At 39.2% G+C, this 21,450-nt stretch overlaps 3 protein-coding genes across 3 annotated transcripts; 2 read left to right on the forward strand and 1 right to left on the reverse strand.

Moving 5' to 3' along the window:
• Positions 1 to 1,265: 1,265 nt before the first annotated feature.
• LOC141642252 (uncharacterized) lies at positions 1,266 to 11,346 on the forward strand. The gene is made up of 14 exons (XM_074450979.1): positions 1,266 to 1,777; positions 3,123 to 3,281; positions 3,404 to 3,520; positions 3,606 to 3,690; positions 4,643 to 4,751; positions 4,904 to 4,971; positions 5,070 to 5,195; positions 5,269 to 6,200; positions 6,605 to 6,808; positions 6,929 to 6,989; positions 8,013 to 8,126; positions 8,385 to 8,498; positions 8,590 to 8,673; positions 10,867 to 11,346. Exons 1-14 carry the CDS (start codon positions 1,671 to 1,673, stop codon positions 10,891 to 10,893), a joined length of 2,307 nt encoding a protein of 768 aa, XP_074307080.1. The 5' UTR covers positions 1,266 to 1,670; the 3' UTR covers positions 10,894 to 11,346.
• A 1,734-nt stretch (positions 11,347 to 13,080) lies between these two features.
• Positions 13,081 to 15,837, forward strand: LOC141633709 (protein ACCELERATED CELL DEATH 6-like). The gene is made up of 3 exons (XM_074446139.1): positions 13,081 to 13,756; positions 14,115 to 14,641; positions 15,289 to 15,837. Exons 1-3 carry the CDS (start codon positions 13,081 to 13,083, stop codon positions 15,835 to 15,837), a joined length of 1,752 nt encoding a protein of 583 aa, XP_074302240.1.
• A 63-nt stretch (positions 15,838 to 15,900) lies between these two features.
• LOC141642253 (uncharacterized) lies at positions 15,901 to 17,801 on the reverse strand. Its single transcript, XM_074450980.1, has 3 exons — positions 17,671 to 17,801; positions 17,185 to 17,566; positions 15,901 to 16,287 (listed from the first exon to the last, which is right to left on the reverse strand). Exons 2-3 carry the CDS (start codon positions 17,542 to 17,544, stop codon positions 16,102 to 16,104), a joined length of 546 nt encoding a protein of 181 aa, XP_074307081.1. The 5' UTR covers positions 17,545 to 17,566; positions 17,671 to 17,801; the 3' UTR covers positions 15,901 to 16,101.
• Between the last annotated feature and the right edge of the window lie 3,649 nt (positions 17,802 to 21,450).

Genomic DNA, 21,450 nt, shown 5'->3' on the forward strand with positions numbered 1-21,450 from the left:
CCATTTTCTATTTTTATACCTATTCCGGGTACTGTGCACGAGGAGAGGTTTATTCGCTGGAATACGCCTCCACACGGATGGGTTTTGTTGAATACGGATGGTGCATCAAAAGGAAACCCGGGTCCTGCCGGATGCGGGGGCATCTTACGCGATGAGACGGGTGAATTTCTAAGTGCATACAACTTTTCGGGTGGCTTTTGTACCTCCATGAGGGCGGAGATGCGCGCCCTTTTGGTGGGTTTGGAACGAGCTCGAGCATTAGGAATTCGCAAACTATCGGTTCATATGGATAACAAGACTTGTGTCAGTTTCATTCATGAGGAACAGCTCTTGAGTAATAGTCTTCGTCCCATCGTTCAACAATGCATCACTCTCATCAAGCTAGAAGGTTGGGTGGTTAAAGTGGATCATGTTTTCCGAGAAGCTAATAGAGCAGCTGATTGGCTCGCTAACGAGGGAGTAATGGCAAGCACCAATGTCAACTACTATGATCATCCTCCGGACGGCCTCCGTTCGATTCTTCGTGAAGACATTCTAGGAGTAGCTATACCTCGTCTAGTTACTAGTTAATTTCGTATTTGTATCGGGGCTTTGCCCCTCTTTTGCACCAAAAAAAAAATATAATTAAGATACTCTAAAAATTAGATTTCGAATTCGAGTCACTTCTTCGCTACTCTTTATATTTACTGAATTACTTCGAAAAATAAATTCAAAATCAAAACCACAACTTTTGCAGTAGGTAGACTTGCCAAAAACCCTGACTCGAATACCCCGACCTATACTTGACTTGCACCCCAAACAAAGGACCCTGATTTTGACCCACAATCCAATTGTCCCTAACCTGTCCGATCGGGCTCGACCCAACATAAAAGTTTATTGCCACCTACGAATCATTCTCCCTAAATAGCTTGGTAATTGTATCTCCAAAATGACTCGAACTCGAAATAACGTGTCTCAGCCTAATCTGGCTCGAATTCTGACAAATCCGAAATAATCAAACTCAAACTTACCTGATGGCTGACCTGACCCAGTTACCCCATTTACTAAGTCTAAATTAAGACTAACTTTTTCATATAAAACTTCATAAGTAATTGTCTTATACTTGAAAATTAACTAAGTGAAATCCTTAAGTTACAACTTACGTCACACTATTTACACGAATTTTTTTTAAAAATTATATTTGTTTAAATTAGTTTTCAAACCAATTAATTTTAAAATGTTCTTTTACCCTAGTACAAAAAGACAATCTTACGATAAAATTGCTTAAACAGGAACAAGATGAAATACCGTTGTCATTTACCCAACTTTCAGATTTTAACTTTTAAAAATTGGTCACCTTTTTCTTCTTCTCCTCTTTCGCACTAATCCAATTGATAATCTACGATCTTCCTTTATTGGCTGCTAATTACACCAACCCAACCCCCCTTAATTTTCTCCCTTCGATCCTCCCTTAATTCCCTCTTTTTAATTATAAAAAACCCAAAAAAATACACCCAATTATCCTTTTGTACAATATCATGCCATAATTTAATTAGGTTTTTATTATTGTAATTTGGGGAAGAATTCGGGAGAAATTGTGAGAAAATTGAGGTGGGTATTTCTTAATTTAGTGGGGAAAGGTGTTAATTGATGTGGGTTTGAATTAAATTGGATTAATTTGATAAAAAAAAATGAGAGATACAATGTTATTGGATGATCCAAGTAATTGCCCATCTACTTCAAATCCTTCATCATGTGTTGCTGAAGCTGTTTCCAGCAATTCATCTTATAAAAGGAGGTGGGTTGTTGTTTGATTTTTGAAATTTGTTGTTAATGATCTTCATTTTTGTGATTTTATGTTCGATTTTGTGTTTTGTTGGCAAAATGAGGTTTAAGATCTTGGGATATTTGGGGGAGGAGTTGAATTTAGGTGAAAAGATTCGATTTTCGAGGTTTTGTCGAATTGTGGATTGATTGGTTTTTAGGAATTGGAATTGTTGATTGATATTGTGTGATGGATTTGATTCAATTTGTATTGTTCTTGCTTCCCCTGTGAAAATTTCCCTTTTTAGGACTAAAGGGGTTTTTCCTAAGTTGCACATGATTCAGATTGAGGCTACTTTTCCGCGAAATTTATTGTTTTTGCAGGTTAGCCAGGGTTCTCTTTGCATGTTCTTATCTAGCTTGATGTTTGTTTTTGTTGGCCAGTAGTGTGTATTGGCGCGATTTTATCACCATTTGTTGGAAATAGACAAAGAAAATGATATGAATTGCTTGTTGTATGCTTGTATTATGACGCGGACTGCTTAAGAAAACTTTCTATTGCTAAGGGCTTGTTTGGGATGGGGTTATTATTACCAGTAATAGAGTTTAAAACAAGGGAAAGAAGAGGAGTAGTTGTAAGTGATGGTAGTGTAGGGCGGAAAGAAGAGTAGTTGTGACTTAATGCACTACCCTAGAGAGAGATGGGTAACCATTCCCTTCATTAGTAGGTACCCTCTCTTCCTTATTTCCACATTCTATGACCATCGTTTCCTCCATTTTCTTCTTATTTTGAACATTATGCCTTAGTAACTTTACCTCCATCCCAACCAACATGACCTTAGTTTTTAAAAAGAATGTCTTGTCGCGCATTAAGGCCAAGATTGGGTGAGGCTCTAGCCAAATTGCCTTGGTGTGCCAGGCGCGGCGAGCGAGGCCAACTACTATGCAATTTCTATTTTTTTCTCTCTTTTATTATGCTCTTGTCTTTGCCACATTATCCCTAACTTTTACCCCTTAACATATTAGCAAAATCCTAGAAAAGTGTAGTGTTGCACAAAATGTTATTTTGAAAAAACAAATTTCTAACCAAAAACAGTGCGCCATGCGTCTATAACGGGGTGCCTACGCTTTGCGCCTTGTGCCTTGTCGTCACGGGTCCTTGTCGCCTTATAGCCTTGCGCCTTTCAAAACTAAGAAGCAAGGTTTAAGTGGCTAGAATCATTGTTCTGTTTATGAGAAGCAGAAACTCTTCAGGCCCCTTTTGATTTCTGCTGCTGTTTTAAGGATAGTTGTGACGGAACTGAATAGAAGCAATTTACATTGGAGTTGCTTATAATTGTCTCTAGCTAACGTGGTGTATGGTAATTCTATCTCACCAGCACTGACAATGTCTATAACCTTCTTGCACGTCGGGAGGTCACTTCTCGAACAAAACGCCTGACAAGAAGGTTGTGGGGTGAAGGGTTGGAAGGTTGTAGTGACTCTCGCGGCCAAATACTGGAGGTTGGAAGAGATGCAAGGCGTGGACTCATCTCATGGTAGCTTCTCTTGCGCTTATTACCTTTTTGCTGAATGATTGTCATTATAAATGCTATTAATTTGTCTTTTGAAAGTTCCAAATCAGATTTTATATGTATAATTCATGTGAGTTGCATTCCAGGGTTGAGGCAGAGTCCTTGTGTCATTTCTCGGCCCAATATTGCCCTCTTCTACCGCCTCCTAGGTCTACAATTGCTGCAGCTTTTAGTTCAGATGGGAAGACACTTGCTTCCACACAGTGAGTTTTTCTTTATTCTGGCTGCAGAAACTCAGAGTGCCTAAAAGTTTGATTTCTGATGTGAAAATTTTATTTTTTATTTCAGTGGTGATCATACTGTGAAGATAATAGATTGCCAAACTGGAAACTGTCTAAAGGTGCTTAGTGGACATCGAAGGACACCATGGGTGGTAAGCTTATTTTTGTATATTGTTGTGTGTTTTTGTGACACTATGTTTTGTAATTGAAGAGGGAATGTACGGAATTTATGAGAGTTACGTTTGTCACATGTCTATTCCTGAGTGTTCTGTTGCTCCAGGATTGCTTCTACTTTCTGGTATCTGATTTCCAGAGATAGCTTGTTTGTCTAGGCCATTCTATGTCCACAATGCTCCTGTTAAGATAACAAACAATTCTGTGGAAAGTACAAGATTTGCCTACTCATGGCGCTTATGCATGGGATGCATGCATACCTTTGCAGCATCCCCCACAAGGTCACAAGTAAAATCACCAGACAAAAAAAAAAATGAATGAACATACAATGGTTATTGCCTATATTGTGATTGGTCAGAGTTGTCTAATTCTCTTGTAGTTCATTGTGTTTACACCATGAACTAACACTGCAAAAAAATGAGTGAGGAGTATAGTTATTGGCATAAGAAGTTATTTTGTATAATCTGTTTGTCATCTGTATGTCTATTTTAGGAAGAATCTAGTTTCTCTATCTACAAGGATATGAAGGCTCTTTTAAATGTTAAAGATCTTATGGCATGTTTGGTTGTAGGCTTTTCCCATAACAATGTAAAAGAATCTCCATCAGTAGAGATATGAGAATACACGTGGTGAAAAAAGGTGAAATAGTGTTTGGGAGGCAATTCCTATTGGAATGTATTGGGACCTTTATTCAACTGAAATAATGCCATACTACTTTAACCCATGCAAAAAATATATGATGAAATCAACTACTTTTCTTGTGACCCCTTTCTCCTTGTTCGTATGTACTAAATCAAATTCCCATACATTGTAATTGTAACTACCGCCTTTAAGCATGCACTTAGGTGTTTCATTGTTCTCAATGTTCTTTATTAACAGTCGATAAAAATGTACAATTGGTGTGAGAAACTGTTATATATTCTTCTTCAGGTTAGATTCCATCCAACATGTCCATTTTTACTTGCAAGTGGAAGTTTGGATCATGAAGTTCGCCTTTGGGATGCAAATACAGCAGAATGTATAGGGTCACGTGATTTTTGTAATTTCCTTACCTCTATTATGAGTTTATGAGATGAATTTTTTTACGTTTCATCTACTTTTTCTATTACCTTTTGAATTGAAATTACTAACTACCGGGCCGGTTTTTCCATCCCTTTCTACTTCTAAATGTGAGTGGTTGGTCATGTGCAGACCGCCCAATTGCTTCTATTGCCTTCCATGCCCAGGGTGAGCTTCTTGCAGTGGCTTCTGGACACAAGGTAGAAATACTACTAGCATAGCAAACATGTATAGTATTTATTTATGGTATGCCCACTTGATGTGATGTTACATGCTCATTTGTAAATTATTTTGGAAGCTATACATATGGCACTATAACAGAAGAGGAGAAGCATCGACTCCTACCATTGTGCTGACGACACGGCGCTCTTTGCGTGCCGTTCATTTTCATCCACGTGCTGCACCTTTTCTATTGACTGCGGAGGTAATTTTTCGTCATTTGCGGTTGTTCCCTCATTTGCAATCTTTCTTCTTTGTCTGATGACTTCCTCCTGCAGGTCAATGACCTTGATTCTGCAGATTCGTCGATGACCCTTGCAACCTCTCGGGGTTACATGCGATATCCACCTCCCACTGTATATTTCGCTGACACATATTCTTGGGATCGGCCTAGCTTATTAGAGGAACTTCCTCGAACATCCATGCCTTACTTGATATGGCCTCCGCCCTCCATAAACAATGCCAGAATATCTTCGCAGCATCCTGATGGTGCTGGTTTAGCTAGTACGCAACAGAGGGTTGGTCCTGCTTCAGTGAGGTTGTTGACATATTCAACCCCTTCTGGTCAGTATGAACTTTTGTTGTCCCCAATTGAATCTAATAACACGTCTCGTACTCTGGATGAGAGGCCCAATAGAGGATCGGCTGAATTGGATACCATGACTTCTGATATGGCCACTGATGCTATGGACTCGTCTGATGTACAGCCTGAAGAGAGAAATACTCAGTTTTTGCCTTTTGGAGACCCAGCTTACTGGGAGCTACCTTTTGTTCAAGGGTGGTTGATTGGTCAGAGCCAAGGTGATCAGCACATGATGCGTTCGTTAAATGGAAACTTACAGGAACTTCCTTCTACGCTTCCTCCTGTGCAAGGTGGGTCATCAAATCAGTCATCAAACCATGAGCCAGTCTCTCCAGGATCCAATACAAGAGGCATAAGGAGGTTACGGCATCGGATATCTCACTCCCGTACAACAGGCAGTGCTGCTGTGACTGAAGGAACAAACCGTCTGGCTGACGAAGGTGATACTCAGCCTGTCATTAGCAGAATACAGACTGAGCTTTCAGCTTCACTAGCAGCAGCTGCTGCTGCAGCAGAGTTACCATGCACTGTGAAGCTTAGAATATGGCCACATGACATAAGAGACCCTTGTGCCCCTCTAGAAGTTCACAGATGTCGTTTAACAATTCCACATGCTGTCCTCTGCAGGTTAGTTGAGAAAGTACAGTAGACGTCATTGTAAACAGCTACTCTCGTACTCGTGTCATGAACTCATGCACTCATGGTATTAAATGTGTGTTACGACCCTGCATCACAACTATTTTGCAAGGGTCTTCAAGGTTACTGCACCCGTACTTTGAGGCAGTATCAGCCACATTTATGGCATAGTGACCGATTTGAGGGTGTGACAAGTTTGACAACATATTCCATGGTCAATTGGTCACGACTGAAAATGATATTTAATACCATGAGTATGCTTTATGCCTTCCTCTCTGCCTATCACTATAGGCACTAATAAATGTCCTTTTCAATGTGGAGTTATGACAATGGATCTCTGTTATCTTTATTGATTATCTTGCCTCGGCTATGAACGGTCTTGATCATGTTTGCAGTGAGATGGGTGCTCATTTTTCTCCATGTGGGAGATTTTTGGCAGCATGTGTGGCATGCATGCTTCCTCCTCCTGAAGGTGAATATGGATTACATATGCAGACTCAACATGATGTATCCAGAAGTTCCTCATCGCCTACTAGACATCCAATCTCAGCGCAGCCTATTATTTACGAGCTTCGGATATACTCCCTCGAGGAAGCAACGTATGTCTTGCTGCTTAGTTGTTATCTGGCTCCTTGTCATTCTGTTACCGTCAACTTTTTCTATCTGCTAATCATGACCCCACTTTAAATTACCTTCTTTTTTATCCGAGGACAATGCAGGTTTGGTTTAGTACTTGCTTCACGAGCTGTAAGAGCTGCCCATTGTTTGACCTCGATTCAGGTCAGCGATTGATATACCTCTTATTGTAGTGGCTTACTGTTAGTACATCTTTTTCACATAAACATAGTTTTGTATATTCGGCTAATATTTAATAGAAAATTATCCTGTCCTATATGTTTATTTTCATGGCGTGACTGGCACCAATCTTCATTTCCTCTTGAGTCACTGGTAGCTTTTGCTTGGATGTTTATAAGTTCTGTTTGGGTCCTTAGCATTTGCAAATGATTATGATGAGGACGCTATATGCTATCGTTTGAGGTGGGCAGGAAGGAGGATAAAAACTAACCGGAAATTCGTATAGATCATGGACCTTGTAATACTCTTATGAGAACATCAACGATCGATGTTAGAGTTAAATGCACTTTTCAGTGAATCATTCGTGATATATGTTATTACTTCCGTAAGACGTTTGGTTCACTGTTTAGGAATGGAATGGATTGGAATGAGAAACCATAGGAGTATGGGGTTCCAATTCCATACCTTCCAAAACATGTTTGGTTCATTAGAAAAATAAACATGAAGGAATGGAGTTTGAATCCATGAGGAGGAGGTGGGTATGGGATTCCAAGGGGTTGGGGTGGAATGAGAATCCATCAAGATTTTAACTCCATTCCAAAATACACCAACCAAACACTAGAATAACTAGAATCCATTCCATTCCATTCCAAACCTCCCAACCAAACACCCCCTTAGAAGTATTAGCACGTCCATCATATGGTTGCCTTTTGTATATTCATTTATCCTTTGTTATTGTTATTGTTGAAGGGGAGCCTTGGCGCACCGGTTAAGGTGTTGCTTTGTGACCGTGAGGTCACGGGTTCAAGTCCTTGGAGCGGCCTCTTGCCAAAATGGCAAGGAAAGGCTTGCCTCAATTACACCCTTGTGGTGGGACCCTTCCCCGGACCCTCACCTAGCGGGGACGCCATCGTGCACCGGGATGCTCTTTATTGTTGAAGTAGCTAACCTTTTAGTTTTAGCATCATTTCTGACGTTCAGTTTTGTTTGTGATGTGTTTTGCTGCAGTTCTCTCCTACTTCAGAGCATTTGCTTCTTGCTTATGGACGCCGTCATAATTCTCTTCTCAAAAGTGTTGTTATTGATGGCAGGAATACTGTACACATTTACACTATCCTAGAGGTATTATAAACAATTCTGTATCTTCCAATTATTCCTTCGTATAAAACCTATCAGTGGGGTCAGCTTCTGGTGAGATTTACTTGTTTTACATCCCACTACCTTGATTCTACTCTTTTTCTAGGTAAAAGATTCGTCTAGCCTCCTTCATTCTGATAAATGCTAAAAGTTCAGTTTCTTATAGGTTAATGAACTTTGTGAATTTCAGTTATGTGGTTTCTGCAATGACGTCCTTACCTTGAACTTGTTATTTTGTCCCAGGTTTACAGAGTTTCTGATATGGAGCTTGTGAGAGTTCTTCCCAGTGCCGAGGATGAAGTAAATGTAGCATGCTTTCATCCTGATGCTGGCGGCGGCCTTGTTTATGGAACTAAGGTGGAGCTATGGGCCTTTCTGATAGGGTTGACTTGGTTGTTCGGAGTTGTCATCACATCAAATCTCTAATATTGCTTGCAATTATATGCAGGAGGGGAAACTTAGGATACTCCAGTATGATTGTTCCAATGGGACCAGTACAACATCGTCCTCTCTGGAAGAAAACTTTGTAGAGGTAAGAATAATTGTGTCTGCCATTTCTGGTTAGTTGCCTTTTATTTTACTATTCTCATATTCTGCTGCGTTAACTTGCATGTAGGTGCAACTATCTGTAATTATCTGTGTCTTGAAAAGCTTGCTGATCATGTTTGAAACGTAATTAATATTGTGGGATATAATTCTTCTAATTGTTGTTTTATTATTCCATTCACTGATACGATATGACATCTAGAAATAATACGATATGGATCTACAGCTACATCAGATCCAAGAGAAAATATGTTACTGTCTTCTATCATCAACAAAAAAATGTGTAGACTTCAATAATCTGCTTAAACATAGGTGTAGCTGGGGATTATAAAGCCTATATAGTGAAGTTGTTGATTTTGAATTTTTATCGCGAGAGAATTGGATATGGCTAGGTATGTGTGGTTGATAAACAATGATCAGTTTTTCAACAAGGTACAGAATGTGTCGTTAATATTCAGTATGATTTCTCAAGATTTATTTTCGTTCCAGTAACAGATTTGAGCCCATTGAAAGTATCTTCTGAGCAATCTAGTGATTGTTTGGACTCCATGGTACTGCGGATTCGGAATATCCCACATTAATTATGAAAGATAGATTAAACAACTAAAAAAGGAAGGCTTCCATATCCGACCAGAATAGGGTGGTATATATGCTCATTATGAAGTTGTCCTGCAAGCGTATCTAAATGGATACCATGTTCACAAATGGATCCCGCATCATTCCATTTCCTCTAGTAAGCTGCAGAAAAAAGTTAATTTGTGGTGTCTTGGGTCCCTCAATGTAAATTTGCCAATGGTTGCATCATTATTAGGCCTTGCTTTGGTTGGAGTTTTTTTTTTTATGCATAATCTTTTATTCTGGAGATGAGTGTAACTGGTGCTGGAAACAAATTTAGTTGTTTGGTTATAGAGAAGCTACTCAAAATATTTCCTGTGTTACATAGATACGCATCACACTCATGATGTGGGTAAAGGAAACCGTGCTTCGAGGAGTATAGTACTTCGTACTCTGGGGAGTGATATCCACCAAAACGAGCTATAATATTTTCCAAATTAATTTAGCATATTCACCAAAATTATGCATTGTTTGGTTACCCTTTAAAAAAACGTATGTGTGTTTAGGTGAGTACCAGTGTGTGTCCAATGATTATGATTTCTGGTCTTACGGAGTTACGGGTGTTATGGAGTATGGTGCTCATAAGAGCAGTATAACGAATTAACAACTCGCAATGTGGTGTTACCATTGAAAACAAAGATGTCACCCTTGTCAAAAAAAAAAAAAAAAAAAAACAAAGATGTTGATTACCACGAACACCACTAGTCCATTTTTTTCCTTTCTAATTCCCTACTTTCAGGCCAAATTCTTTCAACATCAAGGCCAATTTTTTTTTCTCTAGCTCTTCATTTCCAGACAATTAACTATTAAGTACTCCTCTCTAAAGCACATTCCAGAGTTGGCTGAAAATTTCGCTTTAGGGTGTTGATCATTTGTTCACCGCCTGAACAAGTGCCAAGTTAGGGCATTGGGTTTGTATATCAGTAAATCCAAACCCTTTTCCCGAACTTGGGAACCCTAACGATTTGTCGACAATGATAGTGTCTGTGGCGTAGATCTGAGGTTGAGAAATATGATGGTTGGATGGTGGTGGTTACCGGTTATCGAGATGGGCGAGGAATAAGAGCTTACAGGTCAGTAGGAAGGATCTAGAAGAGAAAGGTGGTGGTTGGACAAGCATTGGTCTATAGGGATATATCAGAGGGACCGACTATTTTAACCATTGTTTCCGGCGAATGGCAAACTTGCTGAGGAACTGTTTAATTAGCAGTGGTATATCTTATCATAGGGCCAACTTGGTGTTTTATTTCTAGAATCATTGACTTTCTACTTGTGCTAATTCACAATATGTTACTTCCATACTTAACTTTGCTGCTTGGTTGCGTATTTCATGTTCGATACTCGAGCATTCTGGCAGAACATGACACGAAACTTTGATGCCTTCATTATAGGCCAAACGCATGAAATTTGTGACACAATATCATCATGTCGTATCCGAAATTTGCAGAGTTATCATTGAGTCTGAGTAAAGTAGCATTCAATAAATAGCGAGGATAGACGTTCCCTTCTGTCGTATTCCTCTTTTTAGTTGCTTCAACAATGTATTACTTCTTGTTTACTGCAGGTCCCTTCTCATGCTTTGGAAGGCTAATATCAGATTTTCTTCTCACAACTAGATGCACGTCCCAAATTGAAAAGAAGCCCTTGAGCGGTTTTGTTCTAGGCTAGGCCGAGAGCTGTTAATGCAGATCCAGGCAATTGTCAGCTGAGAGCTTCAAAACTCGGAAAACCAGATGAAATAGGGCCCGACACATATATAGCAAGGTCAGTCATTCCTGTCGTATAATCCAGCAGATGTATCTCCCCATTGTGGTTGGGAACTTGTAGCACTAACGTTGATGATGATGACTATGAAGATGTTAGTGGCCAGTGGAATGTTGTTTGGTTGTAATTTGTTTTACCTTCTGTTGGTAAATTATTATATCAGGATATGTTCATGTTCAGATCATATTGTAACAAATTTCTTGTAGTAATTGTTTGTGGTGTGGCCATCTTGGCTTAACAATGATTAAGTTACTAGAAATATACATTTACCCCTTGATCCTATCTAGTCTTCCCTATTCTGCAGTGCAGTTGATCTTGTTTCAGACGGGCCATGGGCCATTTTGGTCTGAAGCAATAAGACGGGATTTTGTAACCATTTTATAGCTAAATGTGACCATTTTCGAAAAACAAGTTACCATAAGCCGTAACATTGGCTGTACCATTGTGGTTACATTTAACCATAAAATGGTCACATATTCTCATCTGAAGCTTCAGACGAAATGCAGCCCCTCCCTCTTGAGTGTGGATCCTTTCCATTTTGTTTCCCTCCATTTATTTCATTAAACAGTTGACTGTTAAATCAAATCCGGAACAAAATCAGGATCATTGAAAGGAAATGGAAGGAAATGAAGATGATTCAAATTCAAATTACTCCCTTTTTTGTCTATCAAATGTCTTGTGTACATTATTATGTCCTCAAATTCCTATTTAACTCGAATGATTAAGGTATTGAATCACTTTGTTTTAAAAAAAAAAGGTATTTGGATTTCATTCATTTCGTTTTCAAGCATATATTCATTTCGATTTCAAGCATATATTTTTAACACAATCTATGTGATATAGGAGTGAAGAATTTACTTAGGGAGTATATTACATATACCTTAAACTTTTAATTGCATGTACAAAAGAGTAAATAAACTCAAAATTAGAGAACATACATCATTATTTTACGATCCTAAATGATGATTATACGGTTATACCAATGAGGCAATGACCCACACAATTCTGTACAATCTCACCCGACCTTGAAGATCATAGCAATAAAACAATCCAGAATAAAACAATCCCATGACAATTCGAATTGTTCTCCTCAATCGTAGACGATTCCGATCGCGATTCTAACCCTTAAGAATCCACTCATTCAGCCATCAAGACATTGGCACTAGACCTGGCAACTGGGTCATTTGGGTCGGTTCACTTTGGATCGGGTCATTTCAGTTCACTCAGTTCAGGTCAGGTCACACATTTGGGATCATTTCCGGGTCTCGAGTCAGCCTTATCGGATCAGGTCAGTTTTACCAGGTCTAGTTACAATAAGACAACCAAAACAACCACATTCTTATACCAAGAACAGGTTACATAGTGCTGCTTCCCTTTCATCCCAATAGCAAGAAATTGATTTAATTTGTCAACACAAAAACATTCCAATAATCCAGATTCTAAAACATGATTAAGCAAAATGGAATAATTAAGGTCGTGCAGGGATTAACTTTGTGTCGCATGCATACCAACCATCTTAGTCAACTCTATCATGCAAACCCAAATAATTTGCATGTAATCCCCATTATTTTAAAAAATTCTTGTTTAAGACGGAAATATCAGTCTTAAACTTAAACGGGTTAAATAAGATAGATAAAAACAAAACCGGAATGTCTAGAGATTAGCAAAAAAAACTTGTCCTATCTATGCAAGTGAAATATTATTTGACCTGTTCTAATCTGAAGACGAGACGTATATATCAGTTTTAAGAGCGGCTAATTGAACAACTTCATTTTGTATTCAACGTTATACAAATTGCAATCTTCTGGATTCTTACTACAACAAATAAAAGAAGCTTTAGACTGTAAGTGAGCTGAACGTGTTAGGTGCATGCTTTCATTATAAATGAGTAGTACAACATCATAGTTGCATAAAGAAAACAATAGCCTACACACGGTTGTCGACAGTGAATATCCCGGTTTACATCAAAAAAAGTCGAGAACAATAGCCAAAAATAAAAAGAAACAAATAAAACATGGATGAGCAACTATACTTGGCTGCAACAGAAGGGAAAGAAGATTACCTTACTGAATTCGAGGGGTCACCGTCACCAGCGACAGGAAACCGGAATGGTATTCCCGATGAACGATATTTCCTAACTCAAACTCCGGAAGGGGACAATCTTCTCCACCTGGCAGCCAGCCGGGATAGGCTTCCCTTCATTGTCAAGGCGCTTGACAAAATCCCGGCTGTGGTGCTTCTTATCTGCTGGGGTAACAACCTAGGGGAGAACCCGCTTCATGTCGCTGCTCGACTAGGGCAGCTTGACACAGTTCAGGTTCTAGTTAACCAGTACAAGTCTTACCTGCATGACATCAAAGAGAGGAAGGAGCGATCGACACTTCTAACCCATTTGGCAACTGAAAAGGGAAATGACAGTCCCGAGCCATGGAAGGCTCGAGACTCAAATGGGAATACGCCTCTTCACGAGGCGCTTAAGCATGGGTACGAGGATGTCGCGAAGTACCTCCTTGAAGTTGAACCTGAATTGGCTAATTATGATAATAATGCTAATGAGGGTGTGCTGTACCTTGCTGCTGCTTATGGTCATGAGAACGTTCTAGAAACGATTTTGATGTCGACCATGGCGTATAGCTTGAGTGCACCTGTTGGGTTAACCCCACTTCATGTCGCAGTCGACACTTGCACAGGTATATACACAAATTCTTGTTTAAGACAGCCATATCCGTCAAATACCAGAGTTTGTCATTCCTCGGGCATTCTGCTTTTTGTCTCATTCGTCTATTTGACCTGTTTTATTGTTTGAAAGAGATATTTCCGTCTTAAATAAGAATTTGTTTTATATATAAGATAATTAGTTCTAACTATAGATAGAACGGGTCAAATACTGTCCCATATAGATAGATGGGACTAGAGTTTGTCATTCCTCGGGCATTCTGCTTTTTGCCTGGTCAATCTATTTGACCTGTTTTATTGTTTGAAAGAGATATTTCCGTCTTAAATAAGAATTAGTTCTAACTATGGATTATATACCATGCCTTGTTGCAGAGGGTGCTACAAAACTTTTGCTAGAAAAGCACCCGGAATTGGCTAAAAGAGTAGACAAGCGGAAAAGAACAGCACTGTACTACGCGGCACAGACAAATAAACAAGGGCATGTGGAGGCAATACTAAAAGCAGAGAAATCATGTGCATACATACGAGACGAGGCTGGTCTTACTCCTCTACTCAGAGCAGCCAGTCTTGGTCAGCCAGACGCTCTTCGTACAATCCTTCTTCACTGTCCAGAATCTGTAGCGATTTGCGACAGCAAAGGTAAGACAGCGCTACACCTCATAGAATTCAGAAGCTATCAGGAAGGAATAGAGTTACTCAGGAATCCAGCCATGAAAAAACTCATTAATATCCCCGACACTGAAGGGAACACTCCGCTGCACGTAGCAGGAAAGAACTCTGATCACATTCTAGCTAAGGTGATACTCGATACAGATAACACAGGAGCGACAGTCAGAAACAAGGAAGGTTTCACACCGTGGGATATTATCAAGCTGCAACCGGAACTCACAGAACAAATGGTGAGCACCTATATCTTTTACTTCAGTACACAGAAACAACGCCACCACCAAAAAGAAACGGGATATTCTCTCGTGTACCCCTCAACTTTTTCATTTTCTAAGATGTACCCCTATTTTCTTGCAAAAAAAACTTTGACCGTTAATAACTCTTGAGTACAATCAAGTTCAGAATACAATAATTTTTTTTTCCAAATTGACCGTCTTTAAGAGGACTTCAGTTTGAAAAAGAATTCACCGACGTCTCAACTCGTAGTTGGGAATTATGGTCGGTCAAAGTTTATTCGTTAAAAAAGGGTTGACCAACCATAACTACCGGCTACGAGTTCAAAAATCGGTGATTTTTTTTTTCAAATTCAAGACCTTGACCAGATCATTGGTTCGAAAAATTTTTTTACCGTTTTTTGAACTCTAACAGAGAATTATTGTCGGTCAAAGTTTTTTTGTGAAAAACGAAGGGTACACCTTAGAAAACGAAAAAGTTCAGGGATACAGAGAATATCCCAAAAGAAACTAATTATCAGAATGCATGGGGAATAGCAACAGATTTGTGTTATATGTACAAACGGGATGATACTTGACCCGTTTTAATGTTAAGATGGATACATCCGTTTTAAGGCAGACTAACGTGTTTTTTCTTTCAATCACAGGTAGAAATTGGGTATCAGCTATTAATCCAACCAAGTGATGAGCAAAAACAACCTGAAGTGATCCAGCAAATGGCTCTTCATCGTCCAGACGATGTGAATGAAAGACTGCGGAGAAATTTTGCCAGTCTAGGACTTATGGCCGTAATATTAGCGGCCATTAGTTTTGCAGCAGGGTTCACAAGTGTAGACGGCTTCAATAGAAGTACTGGTCTAACAAGGCACATAGTATTCAAAGTGGCCGTGATATCAAATACAGCAGCTATGAGCGGTTACACAATAGTGTTTTTCAGCACACTTTGGGCAATGATGATTGCACGTCGAGATGATGAACCTATGTTTTTGCTCTCGTTCTGCATCCACGTTCTTCAGCTAGCGTTCGTTGGAACGTTAATAGCTTTTGTCAGCGGCTTATATGCTTTGACATCGACAAGGTCCTTGTGGTTAGCCATAGTAGTTGTGTGTCTGCCTTCGTCTGCACTGATATTAACCATTTCAAAGTCGTTTGTTTTTCGCCTAGCGCGATTTTTTTATAGAACTAGGCTTTATTAGACAGCGAAAAATCATTAGGAACAAAATTATTTCCTACAGTACAACATAGCAACACTACTCATAATATAAGGAGGGATTGTTTTATTTCACAAATTCTCAAATAAGATCATTATACATTTATATGATGTACAACCGCCTTATAATACTTAGGCACCTCATCTATTGTTATCGATCATTAAGTACATAAGTTATATAAGGTCGTTATATGATATACACCGGTTTTATAGTAGCAATAGGCAATCCCCTCCGGCATAGGCTAATTACTTAACGTGAAAAAGCGATATACAAGTGATATTGATTCACATTACCATCAGGGTCACGGTAAACATGGGCTCCCGCCCATCCTCCCAAGACCGGATCGTTGTAGGAGCTTAAGTTTCCGGATTGATTCAGATTCTCTTCAACCACCTTCCAGTTTGTCGGTCCTATTGGTCCGCATTCCACATAACACTGTCTCCCATTTAATCAAGAGGGTGTAAGATTACATTTAGAAAAATTCTCATGTCTTTCGGGAGGACCGTACTCCTTACACCTAAGCCTTCATTATATTCCGTGAGGTGCATTGTCTTTAGACGTAAGGAGGACAGTCTTTCTCGAGACAAAATTTTTTCTTACATTTAATATCCAAACTATTATAGAGTGCCTTCTACATTTACTTCACAAATTTAGTAAACTATTACGAAACTCGGGATTTTTATTAGGAAAAAAGATACAATTTTTGTTTTTTAACTAAGGTAAGGAAAATGAGTATTTTCTTTAGTTAAGAGAATAGAGATTAATTAACTCCAAACTCCAAAACTTCGGCCTAGAATGTATACGATCAACGTTATGTGTTTTGGTGCGCTTTTGGTTGAGACACAACTATTATATTTATTCCTATTACGCTCCCTCACTCGAGTGGTTAGTGCACAAGCTCCCTCTTACTATGTGCTGAATTTCAGCTTCGTGAGTTATTGGAGACTGCCAGGATTTGAACCTGTGACTTTTTGGTCATACTGGCTCTGATACTAGAGGTGGCCAAATGCGGGCTTGGGTCGGACATGGGCTGGGATGACATCAAATTTCTTGTCCACGGACAAGCGGGTTTGGGACGGGTTAGTGGGCTGGGCCTTTGTATTTTTCTAAAAATCCTTTGTCCGTGCTCGCTTATTTAGTGGGTGGGATGGGCCGGGTTAAATGGACGGGACGATCTATGAACAGCTCTATCTGATACCATCGTAGATGAACCATCTTAACCAAAACCTTAAGTTATGGTTAAGGCCCAACTATTATATTTATTCCTATTAATATGTATCAATGTCAAAAGATGAGCTAGGTAGAGTACTTGTCAAGTACATTGATCCATACCTTGTTATTGGGAGCGTCGAAAGCGGCAAGCCACTTGCGGGCAGTCGAGTCAGTGCCATCGACGTACACCACTCCGCCTTTGGAACCGTCTGAGCCTTGATGAATAAAACTGGCATATGGATCAGTATCCATATTATGTACCGGGGATGGGTAGGATTCAACCACATCTCCTAACCAGCTATGACTGTCATACACAACTAAGTCCTTGAGATCCTTGACTGAATTATGCATCGTAGCTTTTGTAACTTTGTAGTTGTCCTGAATGATCGACTCGTTGAACACGACTTTTCCTGCAGCCTCCTTTATCATCAATTCAAGTCTAGCTTGGTGCTCCAGCTCGCTCATTTTTGCTGTTGCCATTTTTCGCTTAATCAAAACAAACCTGTACAATGTTGGCAATAACAGTATTACTATTAGTATTACTATGAAGTGTGTGATGATTAAGAGGTAGGAATTAATCTGAGATAATTGCAGAGATGTATTTACCCGCCTTACTTCTCCGATCACTCTCTATATAAATGATACTGGTTCGAGCCCTTATTTATCGACTGTCAGGAAGAGCACACTACAGAGTACAGACTACAGACTACACATTATTTCTTATTCGTCAAACAAGCATTGCTTTTTAGATTTTCCAATGAGAATGTAATTTAAAAAGAAAAATTAGATTAAAGAGCCGAATTGAGGACCCGAATCTGACACGGGACCCGAATTGAGATGCTCTGGATAATAGAAGGCGCAACAAGTCTCTGATTCTTTGATGATGGGCAAGAATTTATTCTCATGCAAACAACCAAACTGTATCATTTTTATGATTCACTAAAACTTGAGAGATACGGAGTGATTTCGTACCTATTTACATAATAAATGTACTCATTTTATTTTTAAACATGATTTATACCTATTTTATCACATTTATTACTATTTTTTCACACTGTATGATTTGAGGATTGACGAGATCACGGGAAGGTGGATTACAACTTTACCAGTGCGGAAAAATTCCATTTGGGTGGCAGATTTTATGTTAATATTCACAAATTACCACTTTTTTTTAACATGTGCTCAATTAATATTAGTGTCTTAATATTATACTTTCGCATTATGAAATGTTTGGAATAATATCCTGTCATTTCTTTCTTCTCCCCCAGGCCCCATGTCTCCCTCCACCACCTTACTAGCGCACCATCTCGTCAGTGTGTAGGCGAGCGAAAGAAAACAAACACGGGCAAGTAAGTAGAGGCCTAGAGGCAATACTAAAAGCAGAGAGATACTCATGAGCATACATACGCGATGAGGCTGGTCTTACCCACCTCTACTCAGAGCAGCCACACGCTCTTTGAACAATGCCTCTTTGCTTCCCGGAATCATGAGCAAAGGTAAGACAGCTACGCCTCATAGAATTCAGGAGCTACCAACAAAGGTATAGATTTGCTCAGGATTCCAGCTATAAAAAAAAAAAAAACTAATTATATCCCCTGATATTGAGAGGAACACTGCTGCACATAGCAGGAAAGAACTCTGATCACATTCTCACTAAGTTGATACTAGATACAGTCCATACAGATAACACAGGGGTGACACCCAGAAACAGGTTATCAAGCTGCAACCAGAAATCAAAGAACAAATGCTGAGCACCTATATATCTGTCTTCAATACACAAAAATCACAAGAAATACAGTACTACAAGGACTATAGTCGACCGTGGGGGTAAGGGGTGGGATGTACGTATCTATACCTGTGTGTTAAAATCATAGAGAGGTGGTTCTCAAATGACCCATATAATAATCACGTCCAGTTCAGAGTATTAGAAACACCAAAAAGATTGCAGAGAATAAATTCTTGCCCATGATGATGTGAACGAAAGATTGCAGAGAGATTTTTCCAACCTAGGACTTATGGCCGTAATTTTAACAGCCGTTCCTTTTGCAGGGTTCACAAGGCAGACAATTTTAATAGGAGTGGTCTAACAAGGCAACAATATTCATGTGGGAGTGATATCAGATACAGCAGAACTATGAGTGGCTACTGGCTACACAATAATTTTTTCAACAACCTTTGGGCAATGATCAGCATTCCAAACAGTTCATACATAAAAACCAGAATTTCATTGACCGCAGAAACTACCACGTGACTTCTGAAGCTTGTCCAAAGTAATTGTAAACATCCTGATTCCTACAACTGTTGAAACTAACAACTTCAGCAATCGGCTTCATAATGGGCAAACAGAGCTTATCCAAAGTCCAAAAAGAAATCTCAGATCTCTACTACTGCGGGTACTCCCATCCTCGGAAACTCAATTATTAGCCAGGAAACTTTAGGATAACTATTACTTACACTAACAACTTCCGCCCTTGAATTTGAACATTCCAAGTACTTCTACAATTAAAAATCTCTCAAACAACAAAGGTGATACTAAGACAGACAAATTTGACGCAATGGAGTATTAAGATACATCATTAATGAGCCTCAGAAACACATGATCAACACATTACATATACTAACCTGTATATTTTTCCCTTTCATGTTGCCGGGGAGGGGAGTTAACCACCTACTTCTACTAATTTTCAATGGAAAGCTAAATATCTACAGGTGATAAGCAGCATCAAGGAACAAAAATCATGAACAAGAAGTTTGCTTTGATGGGAGAAAACCTCTACTAGAATCAAAGTTTGACAAAGAGCCAATGGATCATGACTGAACAAAGATGTGTATGCTCTCATCACAACAATGAGAGAGTGACCAAGCATCCAACATAGTTATACACCCACAAGGAAGTTTATCAACATTAAAATTTCAAAAAGAAGATAGCCCGTGTGTGCAACACTGCAACATAAACTCAATATTGTCGTGACGATGAAAAACACAAGTAAAAGCATGTCTGACAGTCTTTGGTTAATACACTATTGCATAATCTCATTAAAGCCTCTCACTTTAACCACCCCACCACTTATCCTACATACACCAGCAATAACAATACAGAGGCCAGTTCTTTGAGGAATCATTAGATAGAATGCAATTCGATATAAGATCAACTATGAGGTCCACAATTAAGTTTAATGATTGTTATCTAAACCAGTAATCCCCCACGCTTGACAATTAGAAACCGATAAATCAAATCTCATATTCCATGCTATGAAAGCTATAGCCAAATCCCCCACTAACCCTAGGAATTTTATAAATCCCTTCATAAACTATTTGTCATTGAGACATTAACTTAACTCAACTTCAGCCCTTAATTTGCTCCGCAATTCATAATCCCGAAGTTACAAAAACATACTGATTTCAAGCTCTAAAGATGTAAGCCGCAAACAAATACTCCTTCCGGCCATGTCAATACTTATCCTTGTTTGGAGTTCCCCAATAACTATTGACCAAGACCGAGACAGTACCAAATTCAAGCGCAATAAAGAAACAACACACCAAATAAGACGGTCAAAACTACAACCAGCATATCTCATCAATCATCCTTTCAACGGTTCAACAGTTTGCAATGATCATCACACAATTCACCAAAATCATAACCTACTGACCAATTAACGATGACACAAGTGCGTGTACTGCAAAACTGAAATCGACAAACCCTAAAAGAGATAAATCAAACCATATTAAACCAGAATATCTCATCAATCTTCCATTCAACAGTACAACTGTTCGCAGCTGTCATCACACAATTCAGCAATCATAAACTATACTAACAAATTAACAACACAAACTACATACGGCAATCGTTTCGACACAAGCACGAGTACTATCAAATTGCTATCCACAAACCCTAGGAAAGAGAAATTAAACCAGAATAAAGCAGCATATTTAATTAATCTCCCATTAAAACTTCAACTGTTCGCAACGATCATAACACAATTCAACATAATCATAAACTACTGATAAATTAACAACATAAATTACGCGGTTTTTTTGCGACAGAAGTACTAGTACTAGTACTAGAAAAGGAAATCGACAAACCCTAGGAGAGAGAAAGTGAAATTAATTGATGTCGGAATCATCGAAATCATCGGAGAAGGAGTTGAAGAAATCGGAATCAGCGAGCTTATGGTTGTCAGGACCGATGTAGGCGTCGCCGAACATGTCGAGAGGGTCGTCGTCGACGTCCATCGTCATTGAACCACCGTGATCCATCATCTCCGCCGAGTATTCCGCCGGAATTTCCTTCATGTTTCGTCTCCTCGCCGCCGTGTCTTCTTTGTATTTTGGGGTTTTCCGAGTATTCCCTCTCGAACGGTTCTGATAAAAGCCTAGGTTTTCCAT

This window comes from Silene latifolia, chromosome 2, assembly GCF_048544455.1.
Source record: "Silene latifolia isolate original U9 population chromosome 2, ASM4854445v1, whole genome shotgun sequence".
Classification (NCBI taxonomy): domain Eukaryota; kingdom Viridiplantae; phylum Streptophyta; class Magnoliopsida; order Caryophyllales; family Caryophyllaceae; genus Silene; species Silene latifolia.